We start from the raw sequence: 16,835 nt of genomic DNA, 5'->3' as shown, positions 1-16,835 counted from the left end.
AAGCTTGTTCTGCCCAGACCCTATGTTGGCCTTTCTCTGGTGGCTGAGTGGGTTCCGACTCTTTATATAAGCTCTATGTTCTAACCCTCTTTCAGTTCTCTTCTTTAAACACAGATTCCTCTTGCCCTCCACCCCCCCACAGGAACTTGAGCCCACATCTTTCCTTTGCTCCTTAAGGGGTTAATTGGGATTTGTATTTGAAGGGGTTTTTTTGGTTCTAGTTTACATTTTTTTGTTTGTTTTTTTCTTTTGCTTGTTTTATTTTGCAGTCCCATGAGCGTGTAAGCAAGAGGCTACATCAGAGATTCCAGGCTTGGGTAGATAAATGGACCAAGGAGCATGTGCCCCGTGAAATGGCAGCGGAGACCAGCAAGTGGCTCATGGGTGAAGGGTTGGAGGGCCTAGTGCCCTGTACCACCACCTGTGACACAGAGACTCTGCATTTTGTGAGCATTAACAAGTACCGTGTCAAATACGGCACAGTGTTCAAAACCCCATAACTGCACAGCCAGAGCAGACAACTTGAGGGTGGTGTGTGTGGGGTCCACGTGCCCTCACACCCACTGAAGAAATGAGGAAGATGCCTTTCAAGCCTCACCGGCCTCTCTGGGACATGGCACCTGATCTGTGTGTGCAGCCTGGCACCAAGTGGGCTACATGTAATTAACATGGGTACCTTACAAAGCTGGAGCTGGGACTTTCCCAGGGGTTGGGTCATGTCCTCCTGCGCTGGAGGGAAAGACATCCATGCAAGCAGAGACACGTGGCTTGCTCGCACACACCAGCAGAGCTAAGACTGGGGTCTCCCAGGGCCTGGCCTCCAATGAGGGACCCAGGTGCTGTTCACACCTCGGCTAGATGAGCATACATTTACAGACATCCTGGGGAAGGACTCCTGCTCAGATGGGTTGTTACTCTGACGGTCTCTGCTCCTCTTCTCCCCTCAAAAGGGGAACAAAACTGGATTTTATTTTTTCCTGGTCACTCGAGCACATCTAGAGCATCTGTTAGATTTTTATTTGGGACTCACAGTTTGGCTTTGGGAGTGATCATCTTGTGGTTTTGAGTCCTGATGAGTCCCTTGCTTGCCTCCCTTTTACTCCTTCCTGGTTATCAACCTCAACAAGCTCACATCAGTCCTTTTTAGCTCCCATGGGACTGTTTTGTACCTGCTTCTTTACAAGTCTGCCCTAGTGCCATCCACCAGCTTTACTCTCTTCACACACACTTTTTAACTTGGTTTCCCTTTTTTTGTAAATAATGTATATACTGTCAATTTTTTTATTAAAAGAAATATGCTTTGATGTGCTAGCATAACTGCTCTACCTTCTTGTGTATCATAGTTCTGTGTGGCTTCAGATCCTAGTACCTTTGAACAGGTGTGCAAGACAGCTATTACACTTCTTACCAAAGGGAGTTCCCATTGTAGTAATTCTGTGTAAAATTTGTCTTCCTCTTGCCCCAACTTTTTTTTTTTCTTTTTCTTTTTTTGTAAATAAATAAAGCTTGGTTCTTAAGGAATAAACTTGCAACCCAAGTCCCTTTTCCTCACCAGAGAACGACTGTGGAGCAGGGATTTGGGCTCAGTTCCTTATCCATGGTTTACCAGCATGCTTTTTGCTTTAGTTTAGTAGTCAATTGCTCTTATCTCAAGTCAAAATACTCCAAATTTTTGAAGCAGAATACTTTATTCTTTTAGTACATGTGTCTCTCTGGGTAAGTTGTCTAGCTATATAGTTTGTATTTCGCTGTGTTTTTTTGTTCCTTAATCTTTATCGGAATGGGGCAAAGAATTTAGACACCAAACCAGTATTTGGAAAGAAGAGTATATAAGGCATGTATGGTATAAGTGGGGGGTTGGGAGGGAAATTACTTCCTGGAAATGAAATACATATTTTTTAATTACATAAATTTAAACTGGTAGGCATTTAAACATGAGTGATTACGGTTTTTATATGTAGTCAGCCTGGAGGTCTGTTGGATTTTCCTCCAGGAGCCATTCACCTTAATAACAATTGTCAAGTAACCAACAGTGTTTCCTATGGTTTTGTCTACTTTTTTGATTCATACTGCCCCCCCCCCCACACACACACACACACAGACACACACCAAAAACTAACAGATTTTTGGCTCTAGACTTCCAACATACATCCTAGACTTCTCTGACGTTTTTGTTTGCATATGGCAGTGGGATGGAAAGATGACACAGGAGACTGAACCCAGAAATTCAGGGTGGCAAAAGAGCCTCTGGCAGGAGGTTGTAGGGTGAAGCTGGGGCAGGACCTGACTTAGAGATGGAGTGATACTTACTGGCTGTGGAGGGGAGAGCTCCGAGTTCCCCAGTGGTATCTCACCTATTCCCCACTGCTTCTTCAAGAAGGATCAGGATGGGGCCCCAGCTGTTGCTGTCCCTGCACAGGGTCACGTCCAGGGGACCTGCTTGCCGGCCAAGAACAGGATTTCAGGGTGAGTTCAGGAGAAAACCCCATCCCAGCATTGCAACCAAAAAGAAGTGGCTACTTCACCTACAGGCAGGGTTTTCACAAGCAGTTTCTATCCCTCGGGTGGCCTGACACCCAGCCTGTAGTACAGCCGGTTTTTTATTTTAAATTATGTTGGATATTGTGTCCTCAGTTACTTGTGATTTGCATTTGAAGTGTAAATTTGATTTGGTCAGTATTTTCCTTAAGATATAAGGGCTAGTGCTGTGTATATATTTTTCTTAGTTGTGATTGTATAGACAAGAACTCTCCGACGATCCTAGGAGGGGGAAAGCTGCCAGTGGGTTGCTAGGGTGACGTGACAGTGCAATTAGGTGTCTGGCATTGCACCTCTCTGCGCTCCAGCCCTGTCTGTGACTGTTGTCAGGGTCTTGGATGCCATGACTAACGGGCCATCTCAAATCAAACTCGTTCCAGCGTCCTTGGTGACGACCGACAGCCGTACACACACACAGCGGTCGGTGGAGGAAGCGGAGGTCGCCGGGTACACGGCCCTGCCTTAGCCCTGCATTCTCGGAGTTCCGGCTCTCGCGTTAACTGTGGCCACGCCGGGACTAGAGGGCCGGGCTCCCACCACGATGCTGAGACTGCGATCTGCTGCAGCCGCGTTTGACGATTCCATGTCTGTCCCGGTAGTTTGGGAAAACCGAGTGCCATCCGACCCGGTGACCTGTCCGCCCGCGGAGCCGGAATGCCCCGGAAGCGCCTGCGCGCGCGGCTCACAGTTCCGGGCAGCGTGCTTCCGACAGCGGGGGTGCTGCGTAAAGGAAGCCCGCAAACTTAGACCCGGAACCTTGGGACAGCCGCGCTGGTGGGGCCGGGACCTTCCGGGGGAGGGCCACGCGGCGGCCATGGCGGCGCCGGCTTTGAAGCACCGGCGCACGGCGCTGGAGCGGATAGAGAAGTTCGTGTCGCCTCTCTACTTCACCGACTGCAACCTGCGCGGCAGGTGCGGCCCTGTCCGGGCGCCGGCTGCCATGCCCGCGTCCCACCGTCCTTCCCGGGCGGGCTCAGCTGGGCCACAGAGCCGCCCTCGGCGGCCGGCCCGGCCTGGGGGAGAGCGGGAGGGCCGGATGCCGCGCGTGGGGCAGCGAGGCGGCGGTCGCGCGTCCCACCCGCCAGCTGCCCATGGCAGAGACCAGGCTCCGAGCTTGCGCCCATCGGCTCCTCCCGCCCAGGCTCTTCGGGGACAGCTGCCCAGTGGCCGCGCTTTCCAGTTTCTTGACGCCCGAGAGGCTTCCTTATCAGGAGGCGGTCCAGCAGGACTTCCGCCCTGCACAGGTCGGCGACAGCTTCGGACCCACGTGGGTAACGCCCAGGATCAGGGTGGGGCCGGGGAAGGTCTCTGGACTCAGCCTACCGGCCACACCTCCGTGGTCCGCCCTTGGCCCTGGACAGCCAGTTGGGGCTGCGCAGCACCCTCTGCTGGCTTCACGGAAGAGTTCCTAACCCCTTTCTCCCGGGGTCTGGACTCCCAGTAGGAAATTCGGCATTCAAGGGCAGCTCATAAAGCCTGACTCCTCTGCCTTATTCCCCCCACCTTCTGCATACGCTTTTCTTTTTCTTCCTTCCTCCCTCCCTTCCTTCCTTTCTCCTTTCTTTTCTTCCTTCCTCCCTCCCTTCCTTCCTTTCTCCTTTCTTTTCTTCCTTCCTCCCTCCCTCCCTTCTTCCCTCCTTCTCTTGACTGGGGGGCTACAACTCTGGGGGGGGGGGGGCTGCAGCAGAACAAGTGACCCCTTGCTCAAGCTAGCGACCATGGGGTCATGTCTATGATCCCACGCTCAAGCCAGCGACCCCGCACTCAAGCTGGTGAGCCCACACTCCAGCTGGCGACCTCAGAGTTTGAACCTAGGTCCTTTACATCCCAGTCCGATGCTCTATCCACTGTGCCTGGTTAGGCCACCTTGCTCCTTTCTTGTCAGTCAACTCTGAATACCTTGTGATGCACAGAGAAAGGCTTAAGCCCCTACTGACTCTTCATCGAAGAACAGGGCTTCCACCCTGAGGCCCATCCAACTGCCTCTCTTGCAGGTGGTGGACCTGTTGGTTCCGGGTGGAGCTGACCATCCCAGAGGCATGGGTAGGTCAGGAAGTTCACCTTCGCTGGGAAAGTGATGGAGAAGGCCTGGTGTGGCGTGATGGGGAACCAGTCCAGGTAAGGGGCCTTGAACTGGATACAGGCATGGCCACCTTTCAGCTCTGAGCTGTATCTGCAGGGCAGTATCAGGATTTCAGGATTGGGGAAGTTGCTGCTTCAGTCCCTCTAATATAGGGTAGGTTAAATGGATGGCTTTTGGGTCACAACATAATTTAGTGCTAAACCAACCCTGCCATTCAGTTGCCTACCTTCTCATTCTGGGCTGAAAATAGTTACTAATCAAGTACCATAATAAGTACAGAAGATCCATTTATTAACCCTCTGCTAGGTGCCAGGTGCCAGACTGCTAGCTTTGCAGACCACATCACTTTTTATTTTTAGTTTTTATTGCTTGTTTTTATTATGTATAATATTTACTATGGGGAAAACTTTCAAACAGTTCTGAATAATATAAAGAGTTTTTTTGTTTTTTTTCAGAGTCAGAGAGAGGGATAGACACGGAGAGACAGGAACGGAGAGATGAGAAGCACCAATCATTAGTTTTTTGTTGTGCGTTGCAACACCTTAGTTGTTCATTGATTGCTTTCTCATATGTGCCTTGACTGCAGGCCCTCAGCAGACCTAGTAACCCCTTGTTCGAGCCAGCGACCTTGGGCTCAAGCTGGTGAGCTTTTTGCTCAAACCAGATGAGCCGGCACCCAAGCTAGCAACCTTGGGGTCTCGAACCTGGGTCTTCCACGTCTCAGTCCGATGCTCTATCCACTCCGCCACTGCCTGGTCAGGCGGAAAAAAAAATTTAAGTGAGAGGAAGGGAGATAGTAAGACAGACTCTCACATGCACCTGGATCCACCTGACAACCCCTGTCTGGGTTGCTGCTTGAATCAACTGAGCTATTTTTACCACCTAAATCTGACATGGACCAACTGAGCCATCCTCACTGCCCAAGTCCGATGCTCAAACCAGTCGAGCCACTGGTTGCCGGAGGGGAAGAGGGAGAGAAAGGGGAGGTGGAGGGAAGAAGCAGATGGTCCCTTCTACCGTGTGCCCCGAGTAGGAATTGAACCTGGGACACCCATAGGCCAGGCCAACACTACCCACTGAGCCACCAGCCAGGGCCTAAAGTAAAAATTAAACCCCTCTTCCCCTGAAGTAATGGATCTTTCCCTACCACCACATCCTCATTCCCCAGATAGAACCACTACTAAGTGTCTTGTTTATGCATCTAACAATATATTCATAATCCTATGTGCTGGGTCTTTTTAACCCTTTATAGATTAAGAAGCTTGAAACATGTAGAGGTTAGTTCACTTATTCAGTTCGCACAACTTCCAATTGGACTTTCAAGGTAGGGCTATTGTCCTACCTGTATGACAGAGCCCTCTCTCCATTGGCTCAGTGGATGTCTCTTGAGGGCCCTCTCCGGGTTAGGCCCTATACTAAGCACTGGGGATATAGCTGGGAGTGAGAGAAACTTGTCCCTGACTTTATAGAATTTCTCTTTAGATATTTCAGGAGTACAGAGGCCACCAGAAGCCATACCAAGTCTCCTGATGCCTGCTGAAGACCCTTTCCATAAGACCAGGGGCTTTTCTGCTGGTACCATTTGATAAGTCATGGTGCTGGCTGCCATCAGGATTGGGGCACCTGGTACCAGAAGTCCCTGAGTTATCAATCTTGGCCTTGTCTGGAAAAGACAAAGCTAGAGACAGATAGGGGGTCTTGAACTGTTCAAAAGCCTCAGGCCGTGTCTCTTTCATTCCATTTCCATCAGGGTTTGACCAAAGAGGGGGATAAGACCAGCTATGTCCTGACTGACAGGCTAGGAGAAAGAGACCCCCGAAGGTGAGTGAATCCCTGTGCCCTGGTTGACCAAGGGCTGTGGAGGAAGGGACATCAGTGGAGGAGGACACATTAGTGGAAGGTAGGGTCTGGAATGATCTTAGATACACACTCACTTCTAGTACACTCTAGTTCACTTCTAGTACATCCTCAAATCTCAAAGGTTTGTATTGTTTTGTTTTTAGCAAGAAAGAGGGAGAGAGAGAGAGGCAGACAGGAAGGGAGAGAGATGAGAAGCATCAACTCATAGTTGCAGCACTTTAGTTGTCCATTGATTGCTTTCTCATATGTGCCTTGACCGGGGGGCTACAGTAGAACAAGTGAGCCCTTCCTCAAGCCAGCGACCTTAGGCATAAGCCAACAACCTTTGGGCTCAAGCCAGCTACCATGATCCCATACTCAAGCTGGTGACCTCAGGGTTTTGAACCGGGTCCGCAGCATTCCAGGTCAGTGCTCTGTCCACTGCACCACCACCTGGCAGGCTCAAAGTTTATTTTTTTAACTTTTTTTTCTTTCTTTTTGTTTTTTTTACAGAGACAGAGAGAGAGTCAAAGCGAGGGATAGACAGGGACAGACAGACAGGAACAGAGAAATGAGAAGCATCAATCATTAGTTTTTTGTTGCGCATTGCAACACCTTAGTTGTTCATTGATTGCTTTCTCATATGTGCCTTGACTGTGAGCCTTCAGCAGACCGAGTAACCCCTTGCTTAAGCCAGCAACCTTGGGCTCAAGCTGGTGAGCTTTTGCTCAAACCAGATGAGCCCGCACTCAAGCTGCCGACCTTGGGGTCTCAAACCTGGGTCTTCCGCATCCCAGTCCGACGCTCTATCCACTGTGCCACCGCCTGGTCAGGCAAAGTTTATTTTTTAAAAGCAGGATTTTTGTTTCCTGGCTATAAAAAGGATTTGCCTTCTTACAGGAAAAGCACAAAGAAGTAAATATCTCCACTTATCCCACACCTAGAGATGACTATTCTTCACATCTTATAACATTTATAGAACACTGTGTCTGATGCTTTCAGACTCTGGGACTGTGCTGCAAGGGGACTTACACATGCATAGACGATTACAAAACCAAATAGGGCTCTGAGAAGACACTGGGGGCTCACTGTGAGGACTTTGTTCCAGACCTAGCAGTGGGTGGGAAGGGGTCAGGAATGGCCCTGATGCCCAACATGCTGCCCCAAAGAACAGCCTGCCCTCTGTTGACCAGTGGGTATCTGCTGTGGGAGGTCTACACATGTTTTTATAATATTTTATTTCTAATATTTTTCTGAAGTTGGAAACGGGAAGGCAGTCAGACAGACTCCCACATGCGCCCAACCGGGATCCACCCAGCATGCCCACCAGGGAACGATGCTCTGCCCACCAGAGGGCGATGCTCTGCCCATCTGGGGCATTGCTCTTTTGAGACCAGAGCCATTTTAGTGCCTGAGGCAGAGGCCATGGAGCCATCCTCAGCGCCCGGGCCAACTTTGCTCCAATGGAGCCTTGGCTGCAGGAGGGGAAGAGAGAGACAGAGAGGAAGGAGAGGGGGAGGGATGGAGAAGCAGATGGGCGCTTCTCCTGTGTGCCCTGGCCGGAAATCGAACCCAGGACTCCTGCACGCCGGGCCGATGCTCTACCACTGAGCCAACCGGCCAGGGCCTCCACACATGTTTTTAATATGCAAAGAGTTCTGAGACTGAGGCAGTGCTTTGTAAAGCCAGCTTTGGGAACAGGAGGCTGAATGGCAATGTGGCTCCCACAGTCCCAGTCTGGGCTGCTTGTTCTTGTTAGCCATGGTAGAGCTCTCATCACCACATGGGCTCAGCCTGGTACTCCCACTGGGACCCTCTTGCACACAGACTTGACCTATTGTTGGATCCTGGAGGTCAGTGGGGAGGGTCATCTGGATGCCTCCTCGGTCCTCCCTCCCCATTCCCCCAGAGGTTTCTGCCAGTCTGTTGGCCTAAGACTGCTTCTCCACGCTTGTAGCCTGACCCTGTATGTGGAAGTTGCCTGCAACGGGCTCCTGGGGGCTGGAAAGAGCACCCTGATCGCTGCCCCAGATCCAGAGAAGAGGTTCCAGGTGAGCCGGGCTGAGCTGGCCTTGTTCCACCGGGATGTCCACAAGCTCCTGGTGGATCTGGAGCTGCTGCTGGGCATGGCCAAGGTACTGGACACTCTACTCCTCCTGGTCACTCTCTAGAACTTCAGGCAGGTTGTTTCTTGGGTCAGATAGTCAGGAATGCAGGATAGGGAGTGTTTCTGGCTGCCCTAGAGTTGGCAGGCTCCCCTGTGTAAAGGGGAGAAGGGACATAGTCCTGAGCAAAGGGACCAGCATGCATGGGTAAAGTAGGTAGGGAAGAGCTCGGCTGAGGACCCTTGGAGATCAGCCGGGCCTAGTTCTGGAGATTCCGCCTGCTAGAGATGAGGATTAAGAGACAGACTCTGCTGCAGGGCCTCGGGGAAGACGATCAGCGCAGCTTCCAGGCCCTGTACACAGCCAACGCAATTGTGAACATCTGTGACCCTGCCCAACCCGAAACCTTCCCGGTGGCCCAGGACCTGGCCTCCAGGTTCTTTGGCCAACATGGCGGTGAAAGCCAGCATACCATCCATGCCATGGGGCACTGCCACATCGACACAGGTAGGGGGGCAGCTAGCCAGGTTGGCTGGGGCAGGCAGGAGTTACCACAAAGCCCTGGCTGTGCCCTGGGTCCTCAGCGAGTTCTTGCCCCTCTTGGGCCTCAGCCTCTCTACTTGTAAAATGGGGAAGCGGCTGGACTGTGGGCTTTGCTAGGCATAGTTTCATTTATTCTTTCAACAAAATCTGATGCCCGCCTGACCTGTGGTGGCGCAGTGGATAAAGCGTCGACCTGGAAATGCTGAGGTCGCCGGTTCGAAACCCTGGGCTTGCCTGGTCAAGGCACATATGGGAGTTGATGCTTCCAGCTCCTCCCCCCTTCTTTCTCTGTCTCCTCTCTCTCTCTCTCTCTCTCTCTCTCTCCCTCTCCTCTCTGAAAAAAATGAATAAATTAAAAATAATAATAATAAAGCATATGGGTGCATTATAAAATAAAATAAAAAAATCTGATGCCCCATGTGACCCACGCTGGATACTGGAGGGCACTTTTTTTTTTTTTTTCATTTTAGAGGGGGGGGGCAGGAAGCATCAACTCCCATATGTGCCTTGACCAGACAAGTGCAGGGTTTTGAACCGGCGACCTCAGTGATCCAGGTCGACACTTTATCCACGGTGCCACCACAGGTCAGGCCTGGAGGGCACGTTTATAGAGACTGATTATCAAAATGGACACAGTTGGGACCATGATGGAGGGAAGTATGGGGGACTGGAGAGCCCAGAAGAGGCATTTAACCCAACTGGGTTGAGGGAATTCAAGCAGGGCTTTTGGGAGGAGGTGGCCATGAGCTGAGTGAGGATGACTAAGAGTTTTTTTGAGTGCCCCTGTCATCAGAGATGATCAATGTGGAAGTCATAGAGGGGTTTCTTGGAAGGGTCCAGGGTTTAGTTCTGAACCTAATGAATTTACAGTATCTATGAGACTTACAGGAAATCCACTTTTTTTTTCTAAATGAGAGGAGGGAATATAGACCCCTACATGCACCCTGACTAGGATCCACCCAGTAACCCCGTCTGGGGCCGATGCTGAAATCAGCCGAGCTATCCTCAGCACCCGCAGCCAACACTCAAACCAGTCGAGCCACTGGCTGTGAGAAGGGGAAGAGAGAGGAGGAGGAGGAGGGATGCCCTAATCAGGGATCAAACCTGGGACATCCTCACACTGGGCCAACGCTCTATCCACTGGGCCAACTGGCCAGGGCCAAAATCCACAATTTTCATGAGCTCCCAAAGGTGCTGATTCTGATGCAGCTAAAGCTTCTGGATAACAGAGTGAGGACTTTCTCTGATATGCCAATGTGTTGGGTGGAGGGTGGTGGCTCTGGCCTGGTGAGCAAGGAGCTGAGGTGCTTCATGTAGGACTACTGACCAGGCAAGGTCCATCTTGGTGAGTTGTGCCCTCTGTTCTGGGATAGCCATCTGATGGGATTCTCTCTGGGGGCATCTAACCCTCATGGATGAGGCTAGTCCAGGGTCTGGAGCCTCCCTTTCCTACCCCTGCTTCCACCTCACAGGGGTGATCTGAAGAGAGCGATGCCACAGGGCTTTGTGGGCAAAGTTGGCTGGGATAGGAATAGGACTAGGGAGACCCTAGAGGCCCAGGCTGGGCCTGCTCGGGCTGCTGGAGGACAGAGGTGGCTCTGGATGTCTGTGTGGAGCTGAGGACTTTGGTGTCCTCCCTCCACCCTCTACCACCTCCCCATCCAGCCTGGCTATGGCCCTTCAAGGAGACCGTGCGGAAGTGCGCCCGGAGCTGGACAACAGCCATGCAGCTCATGGAGCAGAACCCTGAGTTCACCTTTGTCTGCTCTCAGGTCAGAGGGGTGTCCATGTGGGCACACCCAGAAGCCCAGCAGGTCCAAGAGTGGGGTTCTGAGGGCCACCCCAGCCCAAGGGGCAGGGCTTTCCCTGCCCTCCACTGCCCACTGGGCCCAGATACTTGACCCTAGATGGGGTTTTTGTCACTTCTGGTGTAACTCCTGCCCCTGTGCCTCACAGGCACAGCAGCTCGAGTGGGTGAAGAGCCACTACCCTGGCCTGTACGCCCGGCTTCAGGAGTTCGCCTGCTGTGGTCAGTTTGTGCCCGTGGGGGGCACCTGGGTGGAGATGGTAAGTGCGGTCTGCACACCCTCGGCGTAGGGCCACAGTGTCATGGACTCCCCTCCTCGGTGTTCTGCAGACCCTTAACTACCCCTCTGTGACAAGGCCTGGGACTCCTAGAGGGAGGAGGGTCTTAAGTACTGTGGGGTGCTATCTGCATGACCCATTTCAAATTCACCTCCAGCAGGTAGATGGTCAGATGTGAAGCCAGGGGATGGATACTTCCTGGGTGCTAGCCATAAGCCCTGGGTCAGGGCCCAGGGTTCTCCTGATGGGGTAGGGCAGCCTGAGCTCCTGCATCTTCCCCAGCTGATGCTGACCCTGGCTGACCCCTCTCCCCTCACCGCCAGGATGGGAACCTGCCCAGTGGGGAGGCCATGGTGAGGCAGTTCCTGCAGGGCCAGAACTTCTTCCTGCAGGAGTTTGGGAAGACATGCTCTGAGGTAGGCTGGGGGCTGCTGTGCCTTCCAGCAGGTGAGACTGGAGCCTGATCTGGAGAGAGGGGGCTGCGGCAGGGCTATTCCAACAGGAGCCCTGTTCCCATGCCCCAGAGGCCCTTTTTCCACAGTTCTGGCTGCCAGACACATTTGGCTACTCAGCACAGCTTCCCCAGATCATGCGCGGCTGTGGTATCAGGCATTTCCTGACCCAAAAACTGAGTTGGAACTTGGTGAACACATTCCCGGTGAGCAGACTCAAGGGGATCACGTTTGAGTGGGCCTGGGTCCACCTGGCCCATTCATCTCTCCCCAGGCTTATTTAGAGTTCCTGGACAGACCCCCACCCAGAGAGGGCATGAGTCCTCCAGGGTCACACAAGGGGTATGGTAGGACCAGAAGGCGCAGCTCTGCCTCAGTCCTCACATTAGCCTCTCTCTGCCTCTGCCTGCCTGCAGCACCATACCTTCTTCTGGGAAGGGCTGGATGGCTCCCGTGTGCTGGCCCACTTCCCACCTGGTGACTCATACGGGATGGAGGGCACTGTGGAGGAGGTGAGGAAGCACCTGGTGGTCAAGGTGGGGGCAAGGAGGTAGGCTGGAGAAGACTGGGTGTCCTGTCCTAGGCTGAACCATACTGACCTGCCTCTGACTGTCCAGGTGCTAAAGACCGTGGCCAAAAACCGGGACAAAGGGCGGACCAACCACAGTGCCTTCCTCTTCGGCTTTGGGGATGGGGGCGGTGGCCCCACCCAGACCATGGTGGACCGCTTGAAGCGTCTATATAATACAGATGGGCTGCCCAGGTCAGGCCTGGCCCACCACAGCCCTCACTGAGCTGCTCACTCAGCCCTTGCCCTGAGCCCTTCTTTCTGCTCAGACACTGGGCACCCTTTCCAATGGGCCTGTCCTGCTCCATTTCTGGACTATGGGCTTCTCCCAGCTTCTGCCTTGGGGATGGGGTGGCGGGGGAGTTGAGGCTGGAAACAGGCTTAAAGTCACCTGAGAGAACTCTCCTGGGATTTCCAGAGCTAGCTTTGTGGAGACAGCATTCTGGGGACAGCTCCTTTCTTTGGGGGCTGGATCTTATGTCTTCTCTGGGTTGGATGAAGGGTAAGCCACATGGCCCCCAAGGCTGGGAGACACAGCATGCAGTCTCCCTCAGGGTACAGCTGTCTTCTCCGGTGAGACTCTTCTCTGCACTGGACAACGACTCAGGGCAGCTGTGCACATGGGTTGGGGAGCTCTTCCTGGAGCTGCATAATGGCACCTACACCACCCATGCCCAGGTCAGGAGCTATTTCCTCAGCCGAGCAGGGAAGGTGTGCCCTTGGTCCGTAGGGGTTATGAAGGAATTGGGATAGAGCCCACCCAGATCAGGGGCAGGGGGCTTGTGCTCCAAGGAGGAACTGAACTGAGAGAAGGGTAAGGGAAGGTGGGGTCAGGGGCCTGGAGGAGGGTGCATAGAGTGCAGGAGGCATTTGGGACATCACTCACCAGAGGCTTTATCCAGGAGGCCCCAGGCAGCAATTGGGCCGTGAGCCAGGGTGGGCTCTGGAAGATATGCTGGCTTGAGCGGACTTGGGACACCCTTCTCACCCCCGCTGGCCGGGTTTAGATCAAGAAGGGGAACCGGGAGTGTGAACGCATCCTGCATGATGTGGAGCTGCTCAGCAGCCTGGCGCTGGCCCGCAGTGCCCAGTTCCTGTACCCGGCAGCAGAGCTACAGGACCTCTGGAGGTCAGCTTGGCCCTGCCCTGTCACCACTCGCCTCTCCCAGATGCTTCTGTGGCTGCCCCTCAGTCTTCACTCTCCCCACTCTCCTGGCCTTCCTCATCCCTGCCCTTGACCTGCAGGCTACTGCTCCTGAACCAGTTTCATGACGTGGTCACTGGGAGCTGCATTCAACTGGTAGCAGAGGAAGCCATGTGCCACTACGAAGGTTAGGCTGAGAACGCTCCAACACCTGGGCCGAGCCTGAAGTGTCTGCCACCTGCAGGACAGTCAGGTCATCACAGACTCTCTGCCCTCTTGTGACCAACCGGTTTCTCCTCAGACATCCGTTCCCATGGCAACACACTTCTCAGCTCTGCGGCCAAAGCCCTGTGTGCAGGGGAACCAGGTCCCGAGGGCCTCCTCATCATCAACACGCTGCCCTGGAATCGAACAGAAGTGCTGGCCCTGCCCAGGCCTGGCGGGGCCCACAACCTAGGTATGCTCTGGGGACATGGGTCCCTACTGCTTGCTGCAAGAGAGATGGAGGCCAGACTGAGAGTTGGGGACACTACCCTGGGGTGTCCCAAGCTGGAGAGTAGCAGGAGTAACCCCCCATCCCGGAGCGAGGCTCCCGGAAGTCAGAGAGGCTACACTGATGCCCAGGCCTCATCTCCAGCCCTGGTGAAAGTGCCCAGCATGGGTTATGTTCCTGCTCCTGCCCCCACATCACAACAGCCTCTGCTGCCCCAACAGCCTGTGTTTGTTGTGCAAGAGGTGAGTGGGGCAGGGCTGCCCAGCAAGTTGGGGTGGGGCAGGGCTGCCCAGGAACATCGTTAACACAGGGGTCCTGAGCTACCCAGGCTGGAGCCAGTAATGAAGTGGGGCAAGGGGGGCGCTGCTGTTAGTGTGGGAAGCCTCTGCCAACTCAGTTTCAAGGACCCCTTCTGCCAAGACTGATGGTTCTGTGACTCTGGACAACGGCATCATCCGCGTGAGACTGGACCCGACTGGTCGCCTGACGTCCCTGGTGCTGGTGGCCTCTGGCAGGTGCCAGCTTCTCATTGCCCTCTTCCATGGTCTGGCAGGTGGATCCCAGACCCCATCCCCTCTGTTCCCTGGCCACAGCACTGCCCACAACAGCCCAGCAGTGGCTCTGGGCTGGGGAGCCCCTGTCCCTACCTACCCTGCCCCCCCACACACATCGAGCACCTGGAGAGACTGAGACCATCCAGTTGTGAAGCACCAATCCCCATCTCCTTCCAGGGAGGCTATTGCTGAGGGCGCCGTGGGGAACCAGTTTGTGCTGTTTGACGACATCCCCCTATACTGGGACGCATGGGATGTCATGGATTACCACCTGGAGACACGGTGCGGGTGGGCAGGGTGTTAGGGAGCATACAAGCCTATTGGGGTCCCTCTTGTCAGCTGATCCTGGCTTACTGCCTCCCACCTTTGCCCCCAGGAAGCCAGTGCTGGGTCAGGCGGGGACCCTGGCAGTGGGCACTGAAGGTGGCCTGAGGGGCAGTGCATGGTTCTTGCTGCAGATCAGCCCTAACAGTCGGCTCAGCCAGGAGGTTGTGCTGGACATGGGCTGCCCCTATGTCCGCTTCCACACTGAGGTAGCAGGGGATGGGGTGGCTGTCTCTCCAGGTATGTCTAGTAGGGAGGGCTAGCCCAGGCCTCTCCCCTCACCTGTACCCTACTCCAGGTACACTGGCATGAAGCCCACAAGTTCCTGAAGGTGGAGGTCCCTGCCCGTGTTCGGAGCCCCCAGGCCACCTATGAGATCCAGTTTGGGCACCTACAGCGGCCTACCCACTACAACACCTCTTGGGACTGGGCTCGATTTGAGGTCTGACGTGGGTGCAGGGGGTGGCGAAGGGTTGGATTCTCCCTGGCAGGGTAGGGGGTACTAGTTGTGTGGAATCGGGACAGTGTAGGGAGGAGCAGTATTTGCTGGTTCCTAACACATGTACCAGGCATTGTGTTAAATGCTTTGTTGTTTAGTTTGATGCCTGTGTCTATTTGGTGAGCCAAGTACTATTCTCCCCACTTCACAGGTGAGGGACTAAGCATAGGCAGAATGGGTGGTGTGTCCAGGCCTCCTCCTGTGAGAGCTGGAGTTTGGTCCTGGGGGCCCAGAGCTGGCCCTCACTTCATGATGGGAGCAAAAGGAGCAGGCAGGGCCACCAAGCGGATCTGGGATGTGCCCCCAGGTGTGGGCGCACCGCTGGATGGACCTGTCAGAGCACGGCTTTGGGCTGGCCCTGCTCAATGACTGCAAGTACGGTGCATCAGTCAGGGGCAGCGTCCTCAGCCTCTCGCTGTGAGTGGTGTGCCCGCAGGCCTGAGGCCAGTGTGGGGTGGCATGGGGGTGTGGGTCTTCTGGAACAAACTCCAGCCTGGCCCATTTTCCCCCTCCCCGCAGCCTGCGGGCGCCTAAGGCCCCCGATGCCACCGCTGACATAGGGCGCCACGAGTTCACATATGCACTGATGCCGCACAAGGGTGAGTGCTACCTCGCCCCTTTGCCCCTGTCTGAGCCTGGGTTTCTCCAGCGGTTGGTGGGGAAAACAGCCCTGTGCCCCTACCCACTTCTGCACCATGCATCCCTTCCTGGCCCGTGCCAGGCTCCTTCCAGGATGCAGGCGTCATCCAAGCAGCCTACAGCCTCAACTTCCCGCTGCTGGTGCTGCCTACCCTGGGCCCAGTGCCCACGGCCTCCTGGAGCGCCTTCTATGTGTCCTCACCTGCTGTGGTGCTAGAGACGGTCAAGCAGGCAAGGGCTTGGTCTGGGTCAAGCTGGGCCAGGGTGGGTGGTGTCTGAGGTCTGCCACGGCCCCACCCACCATCCCCTCCCCTCGGCAGGCAGAGACCAGCCCCCAGGGCCACACGCTGGTGCTCAGGCTGTATGAGGCCCACGGTAGCCACGTAGACTGCTGGCTGTACACGTGGCTGCCAGTTCAGGAGGCTGTCCTGTGAGTGGGGTGCCAGGTGTAGGGTGGCGGGGTCTTGCTCTCACTGGATCCTCATGGCCCCTCCTGTTCCACAGCTGCAACCTCCTGGAGCAGCGAGACCCTGCTGGCCACCTGCCCCTTAGGGATGCCCGCCTGAAGTTGACCTTTTCTCCCTTCCAAGTGCAGTCCCTGTTGCTTGTGCTGCAGCCACCACCGAGTTGAGCCCTGACAGTGGGCACTGTTTATGGAAGGCTCTGGGGCTGCCTTCCCAGACAATTGAACAATAAATCCTTGGTTCAGGACCCTGCTGGTGATCTCCCCTTTGGGTCCATCCTCACGCTGTGGGGGGAGATTTTTTTCCCAAGCATCTGGGGGAAGGGGCAAAATCTAAGGTGTCTGTGTGTACAGGATCTGGGTTGCAGCCCCCATGAGAGGGGGGGTATCAATCACCACAAGGGGAGAGCATGGACACAAAGCCCCCTCGGAGGAGAGCACCAACTAGACTCTTCAGGGCCAGGGTCTCTGCCACATCTGCAAGGGGCTGTCCCTATAGAGAGCCA

The 16,835-nt window shown here is 54.5% G+C and overlaps 2 protein-coding genes across 10 annotated transcripts in view; both read left to right on the top strand.

Annotated features, from left to right (window-relative positions):
* Window positions 1-1,651, top strand: part of SIN3A (SIN3 transcription regulator family member A) — a 98,444-nt gene extending 96,793 nt beyond the window's left edge. For all 7 annotated transcript variants that reach the window (XM_066342903.1, XM_066342902.1, XM_066342896.1 and 4 more), the window contains one exon: window positions 270-1,651. In XM_066342903.1, coding sequence (XP_066199000.1) covers window positions 270-500 — 231 coding nt within the window. In that variant the 3' untranslated portion in view covers window positions 501-1,651. The remainder of the gene's footprint in view (window positions 1-269) is intronic.
* A 1,359-nt stretch (window positions 1,652-3,010) lies between these two features.
* Window positions 3,011-16,577, top strand: MAN2C1 (mannosidase alpha class 2C member 1). 3 transcript variants are annotated; one of them, XM_066342904.1, is made up of 26 exons: window positions 3,011-3,450; window positions 3,680-3,805; window positions 4,533-4,656; window positions 6,372-6,442; window positions 8,418-8,595; window positions 8,883-9,072; window positions 10,774-10,880; window positions 11,065-11,175; window positions 11,517-11,609; window positions 11,735-11,851; window positions 12,062-12,157; window positions 12,263-12,408; window positions 12,768-12,891; window positions 13,221-13,342; window positions 13,459-13,544; window positions 13,659-13,814; window positions 13,995-14,092; window positions 14,271-14,365; window positions 14,582-14,686; window positions 14,781-14,937; window positions 15,027-15,170; window positions 15,535-15,644; window positions 15,747-15,826; window positions 15,949-16,097; window positions 16,187-16,296; window positions 16,371-16,577. In XM_066342904.1, exons 1-26 carry the CDS (start codon window positions 3,080-3,082, stop codon window positions 16,495-16,497), a joined length of 3,393 nt encoding a protein of 1,130 aa, XP_066199001.1. In that variant the 5' UTR covers window positions 3,011-3,079; the 3' UTR covers window positions 16,498-16,577. The 3 variants fall into 3 exon arrangements, 1 of the variants encoding a protein (XP_066199001.1); XR_010746219.1 differs by lacking the exon at window positions 15,949-16,097; XR_010746220.1 differs by lacking the exons at window positions 15,949-16,097; window positions 16,187-16,296; window positions 16,371-16,577 and having other exon boundaries at window positions 15,379-15,644; window positions 15,747-15,785.
* Window positions 16,578-16,835: the final 258 nt, after the last annotated feature.

Source organism: Saccopteryx leptura, chromosome 6 (assembly GCF_036850995.1).
Source record: "Saccopteryx leptura isolate mSacLep1 chromosome 6, mSacLep1_pri_phased_curated, whole genome shotgun sequence".
NCBI classification, from domain to species: Eukaryota; Metazoa; Chordata; class Mammalia; order Chiroptera; family Emballonuridae; genus Saccopteryx; species Saccopteryx leptura.
Note: the sequence above shows the minus strand (reverse complement) of the source record. Positions and strands in the feature narration are given on the sequence as shown.

What these genes read in the sequence shown, in the direction of transcription:
- MAN2C1 (XM_066342904.1), top strand. Translation starts at nt 3,080, where the DNA reads ATGCTGAGACTGCGATCTGCTGCAGCCGCGTTTGACGATTCCATGTCT. An exon ending in CCTACACCACCCATGCCCAG is followed by an intron (nt 12,892 to 13,220) that starts GTCAGGAGCTAT and finishes GGCCGGGTTTAG; the next exon opens with ATCAAGAAGGGGAACCGGGA. An exon ending in TGGCGGGGCCCACAACCTAG is followed by an intron (nt 13,815 to 13,994) that starts GTATGCTCTGGG and finishes CCTCATCTCCAG; the next exon opens with CCCTGGTGAAAGTGCCCAGC.